A 19,008-nucleotide genomic window follows, 5' to 3' on the forward strand; every position below is an offset into this window, starting at 1 on the left:
TGGGGAAAAAAAAAGAAAAAAAAATCTTTTGGTTTTTTTTGCAAAATAATGTAAAAATATGTTTTTTGGAAAAAAAATAAAAAAATCCCGACCTACCGACCCTATTTTTTTGGCCTATGTTACTGTAAACAGACCTTTTTTTTTGGCCTTATGAACAAACATTCTGAGAAAACAGGGTCTTCAAAGGGAGGTCTTAAAAGGAGGTACATGTATACTAAATAGATCCATAACACATGACCTCTCAGCCTTCAAGAAAATTCTAAATGAAAGTAGGCACTAAACCCTGCCAATGAACAACTTCTAATCTAATGTATCATTTAACTTATAACTGAGAAGAAAACATAAACAAAGTGATTTCTACAAGATCAAACAAATGAAATAACACAAAAACCAATCAACTGGTCTACTTTCACTTTGTGAAACAACAAACACCTCTAATCCCCCTCCACCCCTTACCAGAAACTCCAAACAGATGGGAAAAACACACCACTAAATTTTTACCTCACTCATGAATGCTTGTCCAGGGTAGATTGTTCAAAATACTCAGCTTCATATATATACGGCACTACCTTCTGCATTTTCCCACCAGTTTCAAAAATCATCCAAAGGAGAATTTAGCAAAATGTAAGATAGTTTAGAAGTAAAACCACACTGCATTACGAGTCAGATTCCAATGTAAGCATACCTGAGCTAATTCGTAATAGCCTGCAGAACAAGCTAAAGACAGCAGACTTTCTCCTTCCTCTGTGGTATCAGGCACGCTGCCGCTCTCGTACAACTTCCTGACAGTGCCACTGTCCCGCTCACTCAGTGCCTGGGTTCTGCCAAAGTAAAACACACTGACATGGACAATCTTTCAGTACTTGTACAAACCAATAATACCAACCAACTCAAAAGTGTATCAGTCCCTAGTGCATGTTCGTAGCCGAATCTCTCTTACTTGCACAGCCTGTAACTACCAGCGCCCAAAGCGCTACATGCTGCTTTCACTCCACTTTTGAGATATTTGTACAGCTTCACACACTCTTACAGCATGTCATCAATTACTGAAGTCTATTAACACTTCATTTAGCTATTCGCTCCACTACCCAGTCAACCAGAACAGTAAGACTGTTCCAATACTATTTCACAGCTTTCATCAAAATTTGAACAAAGGATCCATCCCTCAAATTCAAAGCCAACTAATATTTAACCTTAGTACTATCAACGCATCTTTAGATTGAGGATGCTTAAAAAAAATATAAGAACTTAAGACTAACCAAAACACATGCTTCGGCAAGCAGAACTTGAAACACAGAAAAAGCGCCTTACCCTTCTGCACCCTGAATTTGCCCCTGCTGCTCCGAGCGCATGCAGTTAATGGCCTGTGTCGCTTCGTCAAGGGCGCTGCTCACAGACGACGTTAATGTCCGCAACACTTCGGGGTCCGTCAAAGCTTTTCCGTCCTTTGATGAGAGTTTGCTGATTCCTACAAAAACACACCACATCATTTCATTACCGCACAAATTCCACGTTCACAAAAGCACAACCTAAAATCAACAATGGGATTTCCCCACACAAATTGAAACAAGTTACGTGAAGCGATGTCAAAACATTTTAATGGTCAAACAGAAATAGATAACCAAAAACAAGAATTCCCAATCTCTCAAAATTAAATCTTATTGCTGACAAGAAAGACATTTCCTGATTCAGTGATTGTTTCGGGAGTGACCAAGCAGAACGACAGCATCATTTAGGATGCATCACTACTGGTTCATACCACTCTTAAAAAAAAAATTATTAAAAAAACCTACTTAGGTTCGCATCTTCTGGACTGAGCGTGTTTAAACAGTTACAAGTTCACAAGCACTTGAGGCACACGTGACATTTGGCAATGTTACCTTTAATTGTTTGTTCCCAAGCATGTCAAGATAACATTAATGCCAAACTAATATGGGCGTGGATATTTTTTTATGGTTTTGTTATCTTGAAATAAAATGCCATGACACATCCTTCATTCCTGAAGAATCAAATTTGAAGTCATTTAGCTTCAATTTACATGATAGATTAGTTAAAAAAAAAAAAACCAAGTCTCTCCTCATCTTTTCATTTTGTCTTACCAGCAGCCTCAAGTAATGCCTCCAAGCGGGCATGGGTTTCAGGGTCTACAGTTTGAAGTTGTTGCTGTCCTTCCTCAGTTTCAGCAGCAAGCAGAAATTTTGACGGCTCTAACACTTCCTCGCTACCTTCCATGTCATTCTCATCCAGAATAAACGAGTCAACCTGGCACAGAAAAAAGAAACATAGTTCAACAGATATGTTAGTATTACACATAAGCAGGTCAAGCACCCCATACAAGGCTGCATGGGTGGGACTGAAAAATGTCATGAATCCTGAAGATCCTAGACGCTGAAGGATTTGTATAAATACTATAATTAACAACCAATAAAACGTCACCACAGACATTATGAATCTGGCTTTCCGGCATATACCGGAACAATCCCACCCATGAAGCTGACCTTATTATCCTGACCACAGCGCCATAACACCCCCCCCCCCCCCCCCCCACCACACACACTTACTGCCCTACTCCCGAGAGTACCAACCCTCATGACAAAAAATGGAACAGAAAACGTTCGGCTAATTGCCCATACCACCCCTGCTTCATTTGGAAAATTACGGGTTTTTTTCTTAAAAACATGATGGGATTACAGCATTCTACACTGTTGCTACTGTTGCCTAAGACTAAGTTTAAAACCCAATGACAGTAGACACACTGAGTTTTTTTTAAATTTTTACTATTTTAAAAGATGCTTTCCCAGGGAGCCACTGTGGGGAATGGGGTGTCAAGAATAGCTGTCCAGGGGCAATTGCACTAGAATAATATTACATTGGACAACAACGTTTTTTATTTCTTTCTCCTTCACATACCATGAACAACTTTATCAAGAGTACCGACATAACATAAAGTAAACAAGCAGGCATCTGTGAGTTACAAGCAATCACAGAAGAATGTCAAGTCAACATTTTCCATCACAATAAGATTACTCGCAAAATTGTTTACCAGGAAATACCATAACAAGCCCTCTCTTTATCAATTTCCTACAAAATTAAACCAACAACATTCACAAGCAAAAGGCACTTTGGCATGATAAATCAGTCAGTAAAACTTATGTGTCGCGGAGCTCACCCTCTACAATCCAAGCTAAAACCTCACTGTGTATATTGATTTCTAATTCTACTTCTGGTTCTTACCGAGCTACATATAAACCTTAATTTTCATATTTCATAAATGTACTGGCAAGTGCCACATATCTCACACTCACTCATTAACTATTCAGTTGTGAAGTAAAGAAAAAAAATAGCACACACATTTAATATGCTTCTAATAGAAGAATGTCAATCAGCTGACGACATGGTAAACTACATGTACAGTATTCTACGGCATACAAGGCAATACAGCATAACAGCTCCACACGTCACTTTTGGAGACAAAACTGTAATTCAGTCACATGTTCAGCACATACACTGATATAGCAGATAAGCCACACAAACAAAATTACCTGCAGTCCATTTAGTGATTTAGTCCTGGATGTTTTCCCTGTTGAACTTTGTGTGCAAAGGTTGTCATGCAGCTACTCACGACCACCTCAGCTTTTTTTTTTTTATTACCAGCGACTAGCCAGTTTATATTATACATTGAACAATAAATATTGCTGGATACTTTTTTCCACTTTAATAGCCAATAGGTCTCAGTTCAGGTTTGTTGTGAACCTACTGTCATCCAAGTATGAATCAAAATTCAGTTACACTACAGGTAAGGCGCCAGTAGCGCATTACTACCAGTACCAAACGCAGGAGTAAAATACATGCCCCTTGTAGTTGTATGCCAAAATATATGGTAAGCTGTTAGGGGAAACTGAAAGACCATCAGTCGCTTTTTGGCTTCTACGACCATTTTTTGAATTTTACACTGATCACTGGAACTGTAATTCTAACTGACTGGTTTCTTTACAAATGTACAACAAGGCACCTGTAAACTCCATAAATTTAAACAAATTAAATCAGTGAAAACATGAATTCTAGGAACTGCACACACTCAGGAAGTTTTCATACATAACAAACCATAGTGGAAAACTGACAGTGATATTGAGAATGAGAAAAATACATTCAGATAGTCCACTTTATCATATGCCCAAACAAAAACAGATCCAATCTATTTGTCAACAATAATGATCACAAAAACTATGAAGATCAACTGAAAAGTGAAAAAACCAATGCCTGAGCCTTTTGTGAATATGAACCAAGTAGATCCCAGGTTCTGTCCAACAATCACTGTATCTGCAGGGATGTCGTTAGGCGTCGGACATAGACCGATAAAGAGGCTCAAATGTCCGATTCACATAGCCGCATGGCGGTCAGATGTCCTATCAGTTTGAACTGAGCGCTGGCATTGCCCGATAAGAACTCAATTCATTCGGACAGCGCGATATTCGTTAATTTTCCTTTCAAGATACACATTTTCAAAAAGCAACCAAGCATCACGCATACAGGTGCATTGAAGTTGTGCAGTGCGGATCTTGCGTTTGGGTGACACCCGTCTGCAGCACATTAAAGTTAGGAGTATGGGAGACAACTCCAACTGACTAAGTCTTGCGTCTGCTTTTGCTTTCAGTTTGAGACATTTTGACGAAGTGTACTGAGTTATGCCACCGAAAAATAAAAACAAAGCCTGCCAAAGTTCAACAAAAGCTGAACACGTTTGGATATTCAACGGCATCCTGTGCTACATTAAGGTCAAAAACAGGGGGGAACACGGAGAGCGTCATTCTTGAAAATGAAAAAATTCTGACGTCCTATTGAAATTTCTGCAAGCAGTCAAATGTCCTATTGATGCTGAAGAGCTAGGACATTTGTCCTATAGGTATGAATTTGTAGCAACATCCCTGTATCTGGGAACACAATGGTGGTCAACCATGGTATACATTCATATTTAATGACAAAAATCTGACTTCTTTTTTATTGAACAGCCAGCTTACTGCCTGGCTTAGCAGTCAGTGGCACATGTGTTCACCGTCACCTAGTCCACTGGAGGTCTGTAACTCAACAGCAAGGCCTGTTGCTCGTTGCCCACTCCCCCCTCGATCTGCTTCAAGTCTGATGCTTTTGCTTGAATTCTTTTATCTCTGGGAGCGAGTTTGAAGGTCTGTAACTGTCGGACTTCTACAAGTACAAACTCTGTCCACATTTATGACAGGGGGTAGACTGTGATGGGATAACTAAAAATACTTTGAACATGCTTTCCATGATCTCAAGCTCACTTTTTCCTGAACAGTCGCAATGAAAATGAACATAGTTTTAGCATTCATCTATTGATTCTTCAGTCTTACTCTTAAACACAGAATAAACATTGTCGTTTCTTGATTCTTGATCCAACTGCATTTAAGATGAACCAAACAGCTGTCCCTTTTTCAGGTTGTTGGTGACACCTCTGCCAAGTTCTCTGACAACAGACAAGTCTGCAATGACTCATCATGTACAGCTCAAAGTAAAATAACACTTGTCTTTCAGATGAAAAATATTTTGACTATCACAGAATAAGTCTGTAAACTTCAAAACTACATTAAAATAGAAAACCCTCATCAAGGCAGCGTTTAGGCCAAAGAAACAGAAGGATGATTATCATCTCCTTACGCGACATGAATAAGTCGTGCTGATGCGACTCCGCACTGGGCATAACCGCCTAAATGTCCACATGTCCCAAAAGATGAAGCTGGTCCCCTACCCTACGTGCAGCTGTGGACTAGAGGACCAGACCACTGAACACATCCTCCAGCGATGCACCATCCTTGAGAGTCTGAGGAAAACTGTGTGGCCAACTGTTGTCTCTCTTCACTGCAAGCTGTATGGAGGAAAGGATGACCTGGAGAAGACGGCATCATTCGTCTCGCTGTCCAAGCTGACAATATAACGTGTGATCGACAAGAAGAAGAACAAGAAAATAGATTTGAACCCTTCACACACTTGCATAAGCTGAAAGTTCCATTATCAGTAAATTACAGTACCTCTTGACAGGAAGCGCATGCACATGTAGTGATGTACTGTTTACAAATTACATGTGCAGTATACACACACAGACATCTGAACCACTGAAGACGATGCGTGCATGAATCTTTCTGTTCAGGGTCTTGCTGTGTCTATGCTAAGCATTGACACACATCTTCTGTAAAATTTTTTTTATTGTGTACTAAACTCCTGGCTGCTTACTTGCAAGGCAACTTTCAAGTTTCATGTGACAAAGTGCAACCACACTAGTGAGCTTTAGAAAGCACAGAAACTTAGTTCGTAGTCTTTATTCATGGGAAAACCCCCTGTCTACGTCATCACTTTTGCGCTTCCGGAAGGTCACGACCTCCTCATTTGCATTACGTCCGATTCTTAGTTGCGCGAACTTGCGGTATTTTCATCATTTTGACGAATCGTGATTCGCAGGTATGTTTCTGGTATTGGTTGCATGTATTGGGTCAATTGCTGTTAACGTAAGCTTGAATAAATGTTTTGACTGTATTCTCACACCATTTTGTTGTTGTGTCGATTCGCTAAAATAGGTGTACTTTGCTCTTCAAACAGGGTGCTGTTTTGGTCTGCTTTTGCGCTCAGAATTAAAAATGGCGGACGAGTTGTTTCGATTGAGATTTTCAACATAAGTTTTGCATTATTTCTAGGTTTCAGGTGACTACCCTGGGCATGGTAAAGATGTAAAATCACTTTAATGGTGTATCCTTATGAATGCGCACGAACACTATCCAATGTTTTAGCCATTGGTTTGGATGAGCACGACAAACATTTCGTCTGCTGCTAAAGGTGCTACCGCCTCAGAACCGCAGGCGCGAAGAAAAGTTCGCAGGGATTTCCCGATTGCATAACCGGAAACGAAAGGGATCGCTACGAACTAAGTTCCGTTGGTCAATCTAAAGCTCGCTACTATCAGTATCACTCAGACTCACGAAAGTTCCACCTCACAGGGGGGTGTCTTTGACATCTCTTTATTGGACATCCATCAGTTAGAAACAATACTTTAATCTGAAAATGCCTGCACATTTTTGCGAACCATTCTAATCATCATTGTTCCAGTAAAATCTACACATTACAGCAACACTAGTTCAGTAGTTGCACTTGCAGCTCTCCACATCTTGATGATGGTCACGGTGACCACTGTCGGACACACTCACGACAAAACAAAATAACCTATGCGTTGGTAACACTAACAGATCTTGAATCTTATGGATCTTTCGGATTCACACCTCCAGGGTGTTCTCCATGGCAGTTTCTAAGATTCCTTTCCAGGAAGAATGCTCCCTACAGAATGCATTCATGACCATCCATGCCTTCATTGCAGACAAATACACATACTGGCATACATTTGTATGATTTCATTTCTATATCTTTTAATGTTCTACCCTTCCTGTATTCTTCTCACAGTAGGTGCACGGTGCAGTCAGAAATGTGGGGCCACGAGGCACGACTGAAGTGAAACAGTGAAATAGCAAAAACCGCACACGGGTGGATTTGCGTTCTTTGGTCATGCGGCACGAACCTCGCTGAAGGATTATACACATGCCATTTTTCGCTCGGGTATTTAAACCATTTAAAGCAACATTCTTACAAAAATAATAATCTATGATCTGGTCACATGGTCAAATAAGGTTACGTATTTATCGCATGCAAAATGACAAGTGAGACTGAGAGAAAGAGACGTCATGCATAAATTACTGACAGGCGTCGACATCAAACACAATCGCACTCACACACTTTTAACAACCTTTCAGCCATAACTAACCTCAGATGCTTCATCGTCATCACTTCCAGACATATCCGGACCAAAATTAGACTCTAACACTTGCGATTGCTCGACAGCTTGCAATGGCGCACGGCTGCCTTCGTTTATTTCGACTGTTTTCACGTCACTGTTATCTTTCGCTTTCTCTCCCGAAGCATCTTGCATCATCTTGACATCAGCAAACGTATTTCAAAATGTCTCTGCTCATGAAATAGTTTTAGCAGATGGTAAATTGTTCTTCTTATTTTATCGTAGTAGTTACCACCTTGACCGCCATATTATGTGGGGTCTGTTCTCAGGGAAATGTCCCGGATGATGGCTGTCTGCGCACGAGCAGACAACATACGTGCAGAGTTCTGCAAAGTATGGATCGGCAGATAGACGAGTCTAAACAGTGTCACCGTGGGCCACATGACACTCTTGTTTATGTGCAAAGGCAAAATGCAGCTTCTCGGGTTTGAGAGACAAGAATATAGATGTGTGTGTGTGTGTGTGTGTGTGTGTGTGTGTGTGTGTGTTTGGGACGGGGGGGGGGGGGGGGGGGGGGGGGTAACAAAAAAAATAAGGGAAGTAGAACGATATCTTTTCAGTTTCTGCGACAGTTTTCTTTGTGGCCGACTAATCCGTCTGAGTGGAAGAACTTGAACGTGCCTTGAGCCTCAACGGCAGCTCAACGGTGCGCTGTCACCGAGTCGCGGCCTGCCGACTGACTTTCGTTTTACATTATTACGTAAGGCCTTATTTCGCAATCGACTTTAACTGACTTCCTTATTCAGTCCATAGTTTATCCACATCTCTCCCCCCCCCCCCCCCCACACACATCCCCCACCTCGGTCCCCTTCCCGGGCCACTCGGAGTCCCGCCCTCTACCCGGCCATTGTGTCCCCCCCCCCCCCCCCCCCCGGGCGGCGTGACCCAGCCCCACCCCAGTTTTAAAGACCTCTGCGACCACCTTTTCAGGTCGTTCATTTATGTAAAGGGTGTTTGCCGACTGGCGTAGTTGCCTGCAACTCTGGAACCAACTGACTCGATCGGAGCAGCCGAGTCGTGCCGCAGTGCGCTGAGTCAAGTTCAGAACTTGACGTCTTGCCATCAGTGTATGTCAGTCAGTGTTTCAATGTTTCACTGAAGTCAGTCTCAGTCCGAACTTAAGCCGGTTCGCTGAGTTTGCCTACTGACAAAGTAACATGGGTACGATTTTCAATTGACTACACTTTTCAGTGCCGTTATCACTACTGATGTGTCCAACTGTGGCCTGAAGGGTTTTGCCGTTTTAGAATTATCACTGGGGCCTGAGGAGGGCACATTTGACCCAGCGGGTTCACCGGGCCACGGGTACCGGCCAAGCCTTTCTTCTGGACTCCTATTATGTTTTTCCAACACCGGAGAGAAGCAGCGCCCTGAAGCGTATTAAAAGGCTGCCATATTCGTAGCGTTCATTAATTAATTCATATTGTTTACATGTGCTAATAATGTTATAAAACCGTGCTGTACCTAAGGGGATATAATAACGATTGGCTGTAGCTTTCGAACACAGAAAAAATTATTTCAGTATTGCAAAGTGGTGTTGATAGTGTCGAATGTAAACAGAACAGTCTCAAACGCCATCTTTGGTTTACGAAACGTCACCAGGGCCGGACCAAATGAGTTGTAAGGGGGGGGGGGGGGGGGTCCTCCTTTTTTGGGGGGGCAAATCAGCGAAGTGGCGAAGCCACTGCGCGAACTAGGGGGGGTCCGGGGGCATGCTCCCCCGGAAAATTTTTGAAAAACGGTTAAACTGAATCTGTGCAATCTGGTGCATTCTGGGCCTTGTTTTGAGGGTTAAGAGCAGCATTGTTTTGGTGCTAAAACTAGTAAAACTGAGTCAAAACAAGGTACATGCTTTTTCCAGGGGTGGGGTTCCGGAACCCCTGGAAACCCCCCCCCCCCCCCCTGGGTCCGGCCCTGGTCACGAAGGGACGTCAACGGTCTAAAAATAGCCCAAGTCCTGGAGAACTGTTGCTAAACAATGCAATAAAGAATTACGAATTATTTCTCGAAATTGGTAAGGACTTCAAACCTAAAACTTTGCAGGAAGCTTAATTTATACATCCCCGCAACGATGGGAAAAACCCTGGACTGAAGTAATTAAACTAATTAAATAGGACTATGTCAGCCTTTAACTGTTTACCATACTTGTGGTGCGTTTTCCAGCAAACTGTGCCGGGCCGTGTCACGCGGTGCGTCTCGATTCAGGAATAGTGGATTTCCATGCAGATTCCGGCTTCAAATTCGTCACATTCCCCATAAACTCCCATGAACGATCAGATCAATAGTATCCCTTTAACAATATTGTTGTTGATGGCCGCAGGAGTGGTCATCTATTGGAATGCATTCGGAGAGGTGACATGTCTCGTTTTGTTACCGTTCTCACGAGATCAGTTACAGTTTTCTCTCTCTCTCTCTCTCTCTCTCTCTCTCTCTCTCTCTCTCTCTCTCTCTCTCTCTCTCTCTCTCTCTCTCTCTCTCTCTCTCTCTGTGTATGTCTTTGTCTGTGTCTCCCTCTAAGTCTCTCCGCTTCTGTCTTTCTATGTCTGTCTCTGTCTGTGTGTGCAGTGTGTGTGTCAGTCTCTCTCTCTCGCTCTGGCTCTCTCTCTCTCTCATCCGACTCCTGGCACACAGGTCAAAGCAGAGGTTAACTTGAGTGCACGTGTACCTAGCAGGAGGGGGGTGATTCGGGTCAGAAGTGGGGTAAAGCACTTTGGTCTTCAGTCTTTGGGTTATAGCTTTCAGTGGAGAAGATGCCAACATGAAATTGCACTATGCTCTACTATTTATTGTCCTTGTCTATCGGACACGAAGAAGGGAAGCTACAATCGCTCCAGGCCTGAGCCTGGACCAGTTGAGACGGTTACCTCATAGATCTGTTCATTCTTCAGTTTGTCGGTGTCAAAAGTGATACCCCCATTCCACACAACCGTTCTTTGTCCCGTTCCCGTACCAACCAAGGAATGCTGCCACAACAATGGAACGCTGCGCAAACGACCGTTTTTTGGCATCTTTCAGCAGCGTCTGACCATAGTGGCAGCCGTCCTTGCCGTCGGTAAGGGAACGGGACCTAGAACGGATGTGTGGAATGCGGGTATGACAACTCAGTGCGTGACTGAGAGCGCTACCGTTGCGTTACCGTTGTTTTAAGCGGTTCCTTTAACGATCCAAGCGTTCCGTTACCGATGGGTTGAGGTTCCATCAGTTCACCGTTCATTCTGATCGGGAAGGGAACGGCTAAAAATGTGAACATGCGGCCCAAACTCAGCCGTCCCTACCGACCCTACCGTTCGGCAAAGCAGTTCCGTTTAACGATCAGTTAACGTTCATTGCGGTTCTGTCCCGATCCCTCCCGTGCCCGCACCGTTCCTTGGTCGGTACGGGAACGGGACTTAGAACGGTTGTGTGGAAAGGGGGTATAAGACTCGACCACTTGGCTTATGGTGGAGACAGCTGGAAGATCTCTGGATATAATTGAAGAGGAGTAGTCTTCCTTTTAGAAAATGTGTACTCTGCCTTGCAGATTACAAATTTGTGCTGTCGGGGCTGGGTAAAGGGAGTGGAGGGGTGGGGGGTGTGTAAGCGAGGGGTAAGAGAGACGAAAGAGAAAACTGGACAGGGAAAAGTCACTGCCTGAAGTATTCAATAAAGCCACACACACAAAAAGAAATTACCACATATGCAGGTTTTCAATTAATATTTTTGCAAAGTATCTGCACAAGCATGTGTGCCTCTGTGAGTATGTTCGTGGCTGCTTTCATGGGGTGCCTGTATCCTCAGGAATTTGAGGATTTCTTTTATCTCTCTTTTTCTGACACCGTTGATTAAACGTCATTTTTACCGGACGGTTTTTTTCCTTTCAGTTATAACTTATAAGTTGTAGTAGTTTGACCTTATTGTTTTAGGACAAGTAGAGCTCGTTCACCAGTAGCAAAGACTTACCAGTCCGTCAAGTGTGCCTGAGTGTGTGTGAAAGGGGGGGGGGTTCTCCCGTGACCGGCCACCTGCAATGTCAGTACGGACCGGTTTGCACTGGCCCAAGGGTGTCCGTTCATGAGAGGGACTGCTGTAACAGCAAAACTGACTAGTAAGTAATCAATTTATGCACTTGACTATATTCACAACAGGGACCTATCACTCTTCTTTGCATGTTTTTATGCCTACGGATTTTCAAATACTCTGCAACACATGTAACCCAAATTTAACATGTGCCCGTACAATACCGCTTCTTTTATGAAAACATTGCTTCGGCCATATTGATTTTAATCAACCAATTTTCTTGTTTTTTTTCTGTAACTTGGCTGCAACTAGATTACCACTGACTGATATGTCAGTTTTCTCCCGAGACTGACTAAACTCGGGACCCGTGTCGTATTAGGGGGTAAGGTGGGGGTGGTACAAGATGTCAGGAGGGATGCACAGTAAGGGGTCGGGTTCGCGACTGTCACAGTGATCACCGTGCGCATTGGCATTACATTCATACTAACATCCTGCAGGGCCGGATCAGTTAGCTTGTTAGGGTGGGGGGGGGGGGGGGGGGGGTGCTAAGAAAGGGAGCGAAGCGACCTAGACGAAAGAGAGAAGAGACCGATATTCGATTTGAACTTTCTCATTTAATTTGTTTGTATGAAAAGTAACTCCATCAACATGCTTGACCCCCTTCAGCAACCCCCCCCCCCTCCCCCGCCCCTCGTCCGGCCCTGTCCTGAGTACCATCATAATTGTGCGACCTGTGACCGATGGTGACCGATATGATAGGGCTTGCGGCCTGACGCTAGTTTAGTGTCAGTGGTCAACTTATTAACGGCGGTGCTGATACATCAACAAAGCTAGTCACTGACCCTTCAGCAATCGATAGTGAGCTGGGCGCTACAAACATGGGCAATTCATGCATCAAGTTGTCAGGTCTTTTGGTGTTTACCTCGTTGTACATTCGTGAGGCCGATCGAGGTGCCGCATTAATGAACTGAGAAGAGTGCACCTGACTTGTTAACCTGTCTACTCCGCAGTGACTATGGCAACACAATCAGAGCTCGAAAAGAATGTGTTTTAGTCAGAGTTACACAGTGAGTGGAGGTGGGGGAGGCGGGGGGGGGGGGGGGGGGGGGGCTGACCGCGGACGATAGGACTGACTGACTGATAGCCGAACTCGGAAACGTTGAATATATTCAGTTTCTGAAGTTAAACTGTGTTTGACTTGCACGATTTGGTACCCGGGCCAGCCGTGTTCAGTTAAAGCAAAGTCCGAAAAAGTGCCCACTGAACCTGGGTGTGAACGCGATTGGGATTTTGTTTGAGATTTCTGACTGCCATTCCGACCAAGTGCTTGGTTCCCACCGGGTCAGATCAGGGAACTTCCTCGAGTCGTGCACACGGCCACCCCTGATCTCCAAGCATGCCAGGCGGACGAGAAGTAAACACGCTGAACGAAAATACCCCCTTCTCCTTCCCGCCAAGTTTCTCTCGCGCTTTGTTTTCGCCGGACAGTGCAATGTCAACACGGAAGCTATTATATGCAGTCAAGTCAATGCACAGCCAGCAGTCGATCTTCTTCAGGGCCAGGTCAGGCGTCAGAGCTCAGAGGCCGCTTAATTGGCTCGGCTATAGCTGTGACCAGACATTATAATTAGAAGTAGTTTACGACCATTACAGTCGACGCGCGGTAATACAATCGGCCACTTGTGCTTTTTCAAGAAGCCGATGTTACTAAAAACAATAGAATGGATAACTGATTCTGGTAAATCGTTCATTGGAAGTACTCGATATTTATGCAACACTTTGATAAATTCGATCTTCAATACATAGTGCTTTTAGTTGTGCGCTATAGAAATCTCCTTAATAAAATACATCACTCAAAACCTTTGGAATGAATTAAAATGAGAGAAAAAAGACACAAATAACGAGTTAATTTTAAACTGACAGTTAAAATGTTCTTGACTGCGAAGAGATTCGAACCCGTGACCGCCCTATCAATGGCTTATATGTCTGGCGCTTTATTGATTGAGCCAAGCCGGCTAACACTGAGTCCTACGAAGTGAAAATAGAAATTTTCACTTCGAATATTATACGTGAGTTTCAGAGCATGTACTGAATATCGGTATCGACTCGTTGGATTTCCAAGTTTCTCCGTTCATTTTGTGTATTGTACGTTCTGTCGATTGATCTCACTGTTCGCGGTAGGTTAAGTTGATAACTTCAATGACCCTCTGCTCGCGTTCACCTTTGTATCAGTTTGGAAAGCAAACTCAAGTAGCAAATGATAATTTCAAATGAATGACCGACATTTTGTGGGTACTCTAGCTCCGAAATGCAATGACCAATCGCCGAAACTGACTCGTGCTGACGTTATTGCATGAAAGGAGTTTCCCTACCTAGAATTCCAAACGTGGTTTTTTTTTAGATTTTTGAGATTTCGTTCGGGACGACGACGCTCTATGACGGTCGGTTTATTACATAAAGGAAAGCAAGCGGTTAAAAACGGGCGTCTCAGTACAGCCGGAGCCTATGAAGGGGGGTACGAACTTGTAGATCAGATACCTGTGCAGTGACACTAATTCTCACTGGTCACTTTCTTTGCACCACAGCGATGATTAACTCGGTTTGTCGATCACAGCATTGTCAACAATGTCATTGATAGCGGAGACAACTGTGACCTTTTTTTGTCACTCAGTACTTCTTTGGCGCACTTTATTGAGCACGGAGACAGCACCGGATTGACTTGCCCGGTGGATATGAATATAAATTAGCTTGGAGCTTTAGTTTCGGGTTAATTGGTATTGAATATCGACACTCAACTTCAGATCGATGCAATATCAAACAGAATGAACAGCAGACTGACACGGGTATGACTATTTGAGTATATTAAAAGGTGGTCGTCTACATTTTTGCTTTTTATATTTAGTCAAGTTTTGACTAAATATTTTAACATCGAGGGGGAATCGAAACGAGGGTCGTGGTGTATGTGCGTGTGTGTGTGTGTGTGTGTGTCTGTGTGTCTGTGTGTGTGTGTGTGTGTGTAGAGCGATTCAGACTAAACTACTGGACCGATCTTTATGAAATTTGACATGAGAGTTCCTGGGTATGAAATCCCCGAACGTTTTTTTCATTTTTTTTTTATAAATGTCTTTGATGACGTCATATCCGGCTTTTCGTGAAAGTTGAGGCGGCACTGTCACGCCCTCATTTTTCAACCAAATTGGTTGAAATTTTGGTCAAGTAATCTTCGACGAAGCCCGGACTTCGGTATTTCATTTCAGCTTGGTGGCTTAAAAATTAATTAATGACTTTGGTCATTAAAAATCTGAAAATTGTAAAAAAAAAATAAAAATTTATAAAACGATCCAAATTTACGTTTATCTTATTCTCCATCATTTGCTGATTCTAAAAACATATAAATATGTTATATTCGGATTAAAAACAAGCTCTGAAAATTAAATATATAAAAATTATTATCAAAATTAAATTGTCCAAATCAATTTAAAAACACTTTCATCTTATTCCTTGTCGGTTCCTGATTCCAAAAACATATAGATATGATATGTTTGGATTAAAAACACGCTCAGAAAGTTAAAACAAAGAGAGGTACAGAAAAGCGTGCTATCCTTCTTGGCGCAACTACTACCCCGCTCGTCTTGTAAATTTCACTGCCTTTGCCATGAGCGGTGGACTGACGATGCTACGAGTATACGGTCTTGCTGAAAAATGGCATTGCGTTCAGTTTCATTCTGTGAGTTCGACAGCTACTTGACTAAATATTGTATTTTCGCCTTACGCGACTTGTTTTCAATAATCTTATGGTTAGATTTCGCTAAAACGTTATGTCAAACGATGAATGAACCATGGGGAAAAAAGTTATAGAAAAAAAATGTAAAAAAAGATTTTATTTTTGGGTAGCGTGACTCACGCTTCCAATATTTTGTTTTCTGTTTGCTGAGAACATTTGCTTTGCCTAAAAATACTGACCAATCAAATTCATGTCACTATGCTTATAGCCACACCCAAACAAGTGCAGCAACTGTTTGACACTGGAGCGCTGTCCACGCTTTTTTTAAACGCACGAAATGCACGGGATTCTTCTTCTTCTTCTTAGTGATAGGTAGCCAAATCAGCATGGTGATGAATCTGCTACGCTTGGGATAAATGGTCTATGGCTTGGGTGATGGTGGTTCCGGTCTATTGCTTGGTCAGGGGTGAAGTTCAGGGGGGGGGGGGGGGGAGGTTGGGGGTAGGGGGGGGGATGATGGGTCAGTGGAGAGTTGCCAGTCTGGCCTGAAAGGATGCCAGGGATGGCGCTGTGGCAGTTTCTACAGGCAGGCGGTTCCACTCTGGAATGGTGCGCGGGAAGAATGTTTTCTGCCTGTAGGCTGTCCTAGAGTGGGGGATTTCGTAGGATAGAGCGTGGATCTGCCTAGTCGTGCACTTGGGTGGGCTTGGCTTTGGTGCGTGGTTGCTCTTCACTGCGACAAGGTCGTGGTGGACTTTGTAGAAGGTTGTTAGTCTCGCTCGCCTCCGTCTGCTCTCAAGCGTAGGCCACTCAAGGTCTTCGAGCATGTTGTTGACGCTGGAGGTCTGGCGGAAGCGATGCGACACACATCTGGCTGCTCTTCTTTGGACCTTTTCGAGAGAGGCACTGTCTTCAGCGGTGTGTGGGTCCCATACTGGGCTGGCATACTCTAGGATGGGTCGGACTAGTGCCTTGTATGCAGCCGCCTTGACTTTCTTGTTGCTGAGCTTGATGTTGCGTCTAGCAAAGCCAAGTGCTCTGTTCGCCTTGGTGGTGATGTTGGCGATGTGGGTGTTCCACTTCAGATTTGAGAGGAGTTTTGCGCTTGGCATTTTCCAAATAAGGATATCCTACTATGAGTACTACGCTGGAATAGTACAATGAATTTTTAAACGGCTACACTGGCTTCGTCTTTCCTGATCGAAAGGGGGTGTATTGTTGATATTTGTAGATAATAAACTCTGCATTTTAATGGTCAAATGGCGATTTCGGTATAAAAATGTAGACAAGGACCTTTAAGTAGACACTGAAACTGAGTGTTGCAATATTCTTTTGCCAAGTTTATAATCATCGTCGTCCTGGCAACATGGCATGGTCCTTCCCGTTGTCAGCCGCTGATGATTCCCTTGTGTAAACTATCACAAATCGTTACTTTATTTTATTATTTATATTATTTTGTTGTAATAAATTGTTATTATAATTATTATTTTAACCGGCGTAAGATCAGAGCATACTTCCACTTGGAAACACACTACAAACTGATCGATCTACAGTCTGGCTCGGATTCCTGTGCAAAGTGTGATTTTTGTCTCTAAATTCTTTTTGCAAATTGACCGCAAAGGTGTCCGAGTGACAAAATCGATTCTGAATAAACAAAATCTGCACAGAAAGCAGCTACTTATTGATGTCAGTATTTGATATATGATGACCGTTTCTTGATGTATGTGTTCACTTGTTTGATTGCTTTAGTGTTTATCTATTATTGCTGTGCTAATTAGTGATACATCGCCGCTGAGACTAGTCATGACTTTTGGCTCATGGCCATTCTGATAATCATCGGTCCATGCCGTATCGCTCATGTCTCTCTGACAGGGTGCATAATTACTGCGCGGAATCTATCAAAACAAGAATACAGAGTTATCTCCCATATGTTTTTTCGCTAACATTTCTGAGAATAGACGAACTGAGACGAAAGTGATTGCAGATTGGCCAACTTCGACAGTGATCTCGGTTCTGTTCTTCAAGACATCGTTCTAAGGTTAAAAAAAAAAGTCAAAATGTTGAGACTGCTGTGGGAAGGAGACCGTGATATTGCTGCATCACTCCCAACTGGTTACGGAAAAAGTATCGTCTGCTTCGTAGCCAAAGTTGATTATCACGTGACACTGCTGGATGACGCGACTGTTCCATTCTCCCCTGCTGTCAAGAGCCTTGGCGTCTTTCTCGACTCCACTCTCTCCATGCAGACACACATCTCCTTCATCATCAAGACCTGCTTTTTCCACCTACGACGCATCGCCTCCATCCGTCGCTACCTCACCCACGACGCCTGTGTCAAGCTGGTTGTCTCCCTCATCTTCAGTCGTCTGGACTACTGCAACTACCTTCTGGCTGGCCTCCCCGCCTCATCCATTCATGGCCTACAACGACTGAGTCCAGAACGCTGCTGCCAGGCTGACGTTGAGGAAGACGAAGCGAGACCACATCACCCCCCTACTTCGCTCCTTGCACTGGCTCCCTGTCAACACCAGAATCTCCTACAAACTGTCCACTCTGGTCTACAAGTGTCTCAACGACTCTGCTCCCGAGTACCTTCAATCATCCCTGGACCGGTACACCCAGCCCTCCGACCGTCCCCTTCGTTCTGCTGCTGACCCACTCCGCCTTCACATCCCTCGCTCGAAACTCGCATCTGCTGGTCAGCGTGCATTTCCCTCCGCGGGCCCCTCCGTCTGGAACTCCCTGCCGCTTGAGCTTCGCCAGAGCCCCTCTCTTGACGCGTTCAAGAGTAGGTTGAAGACTCAGTTCTTCCCGTAGCTGGCTGCGACTTTCATGTTCGACGTGATGTGTTGTGCCCCAAAAGACATTCTTGTGCTGTGCTCTGTGAGAGGTGTTTTCTTTGTGCTTAATATTATTTTGTTTTGGACCTAGCTATTGATGTGTATATTGTTGTTAAACAGTTGTTTGTTGTATGTTTATCAGGGTTTGCTAGTGTGTGATAGGGTTCGTGTCCGTCTGGAGATGTTAGTTTCTTTGTTAGTCCTGTGTTGACAACTCTTCGACAAGCGCTTAGAACTGTACCCACGGAATACGCGCTATATAAGCTTCATATTGATTGATTGATTGACTTTTGCCATATTTATGAGTTGTTTGCACAGTAAATACACCCGCGAAAGATAGCTCGCTTGAAACTGTCTTACATATCAATTCCTTTGTAATTTTAAAAATTACACAACTGATGATCATTATCGACGATTGCGAATCTGCTTTTATCAGTGCGAAATGAGATCCGAAGGGAAGTAACTCATTTTACCTGAGTTCAGGATGCACTATCAGCTTGAACCATCACTCTGCCCAGTCTCACTATAGGCAACAACAACAAAAAAACAAAACAAAAAAACCCAGCAACAACAACATCAAGAACAAAAACAACAACAAC

At 43.5% G+C, this 19,008-nt stretch overlaps 2 protein-coding genes across 2 annotated transcripts in view; both read right to left on the reverse strand.

Moving 5' to 3' along the window:
- Positions 1 to 8,124, reverse strand: part of LOC138958297 (ankyrin repeat and KH domain-containing protein 1-like) — a 47,791-nt gene extending 39,667 nt beyond the window's left edge. The window contains exons 1-4 of the mRNA XM_070329408.1: positions 7,820 to 8,124; positions 2,100 to 2,262; positions 1,312 to 1,468; positions 686 to 821 (exon numbers count right to left, since the gene is read on the reverse strand). Coding sequence (XP_070185509.1) covers positions 686 to 821; positions 1,312 to 1,468; positions 2,100 to 2,262; positions 7,820 to 7,987 — 624 coding nt within the window. The 5' untranslated portion in view covers positions 7,988 to 8,124. The remainder of the gene's footprint in view (positions 1 to 685; positions 822 to 1,311; positions 1,469 to 2,099; positions 2,263 to 7,819) is intronic.
- A 7,966-nt stretch (positions 8,125 to 16,090) lies between these two features.
- LOC138960499 (uncharacterized) lies at positions 16,091 to 16,681 on the reverse strand. The gene has a single exon (XM_070332402.1). It carries the CDS (start codon positions 16,679 to 16,681, stop codon positions 16,091 to 16,093), a length of 591 nt encoding a protein of 196 aa, XP_070188503.1.
- Between the last annotated feature and the right edge of the window lie 2,327 nt (positions 16,682 to 19,008).

The sequence above is a fragment of the Littorina saxatilis genome, linkage group LG2 (assembly GCF_037325665.1).
Source record: "Littorina saxatilis isolate snail1 linkage group LG2, US_GU_Lsax_2.0, whole genome shotgun sequence".
Lineage (NCBI taxonomy): Eukaryota > Metazoa > Mollusca > Gastropoda > Littorinimorpha > Littorinidae > Littorina > Littorina saxatilis.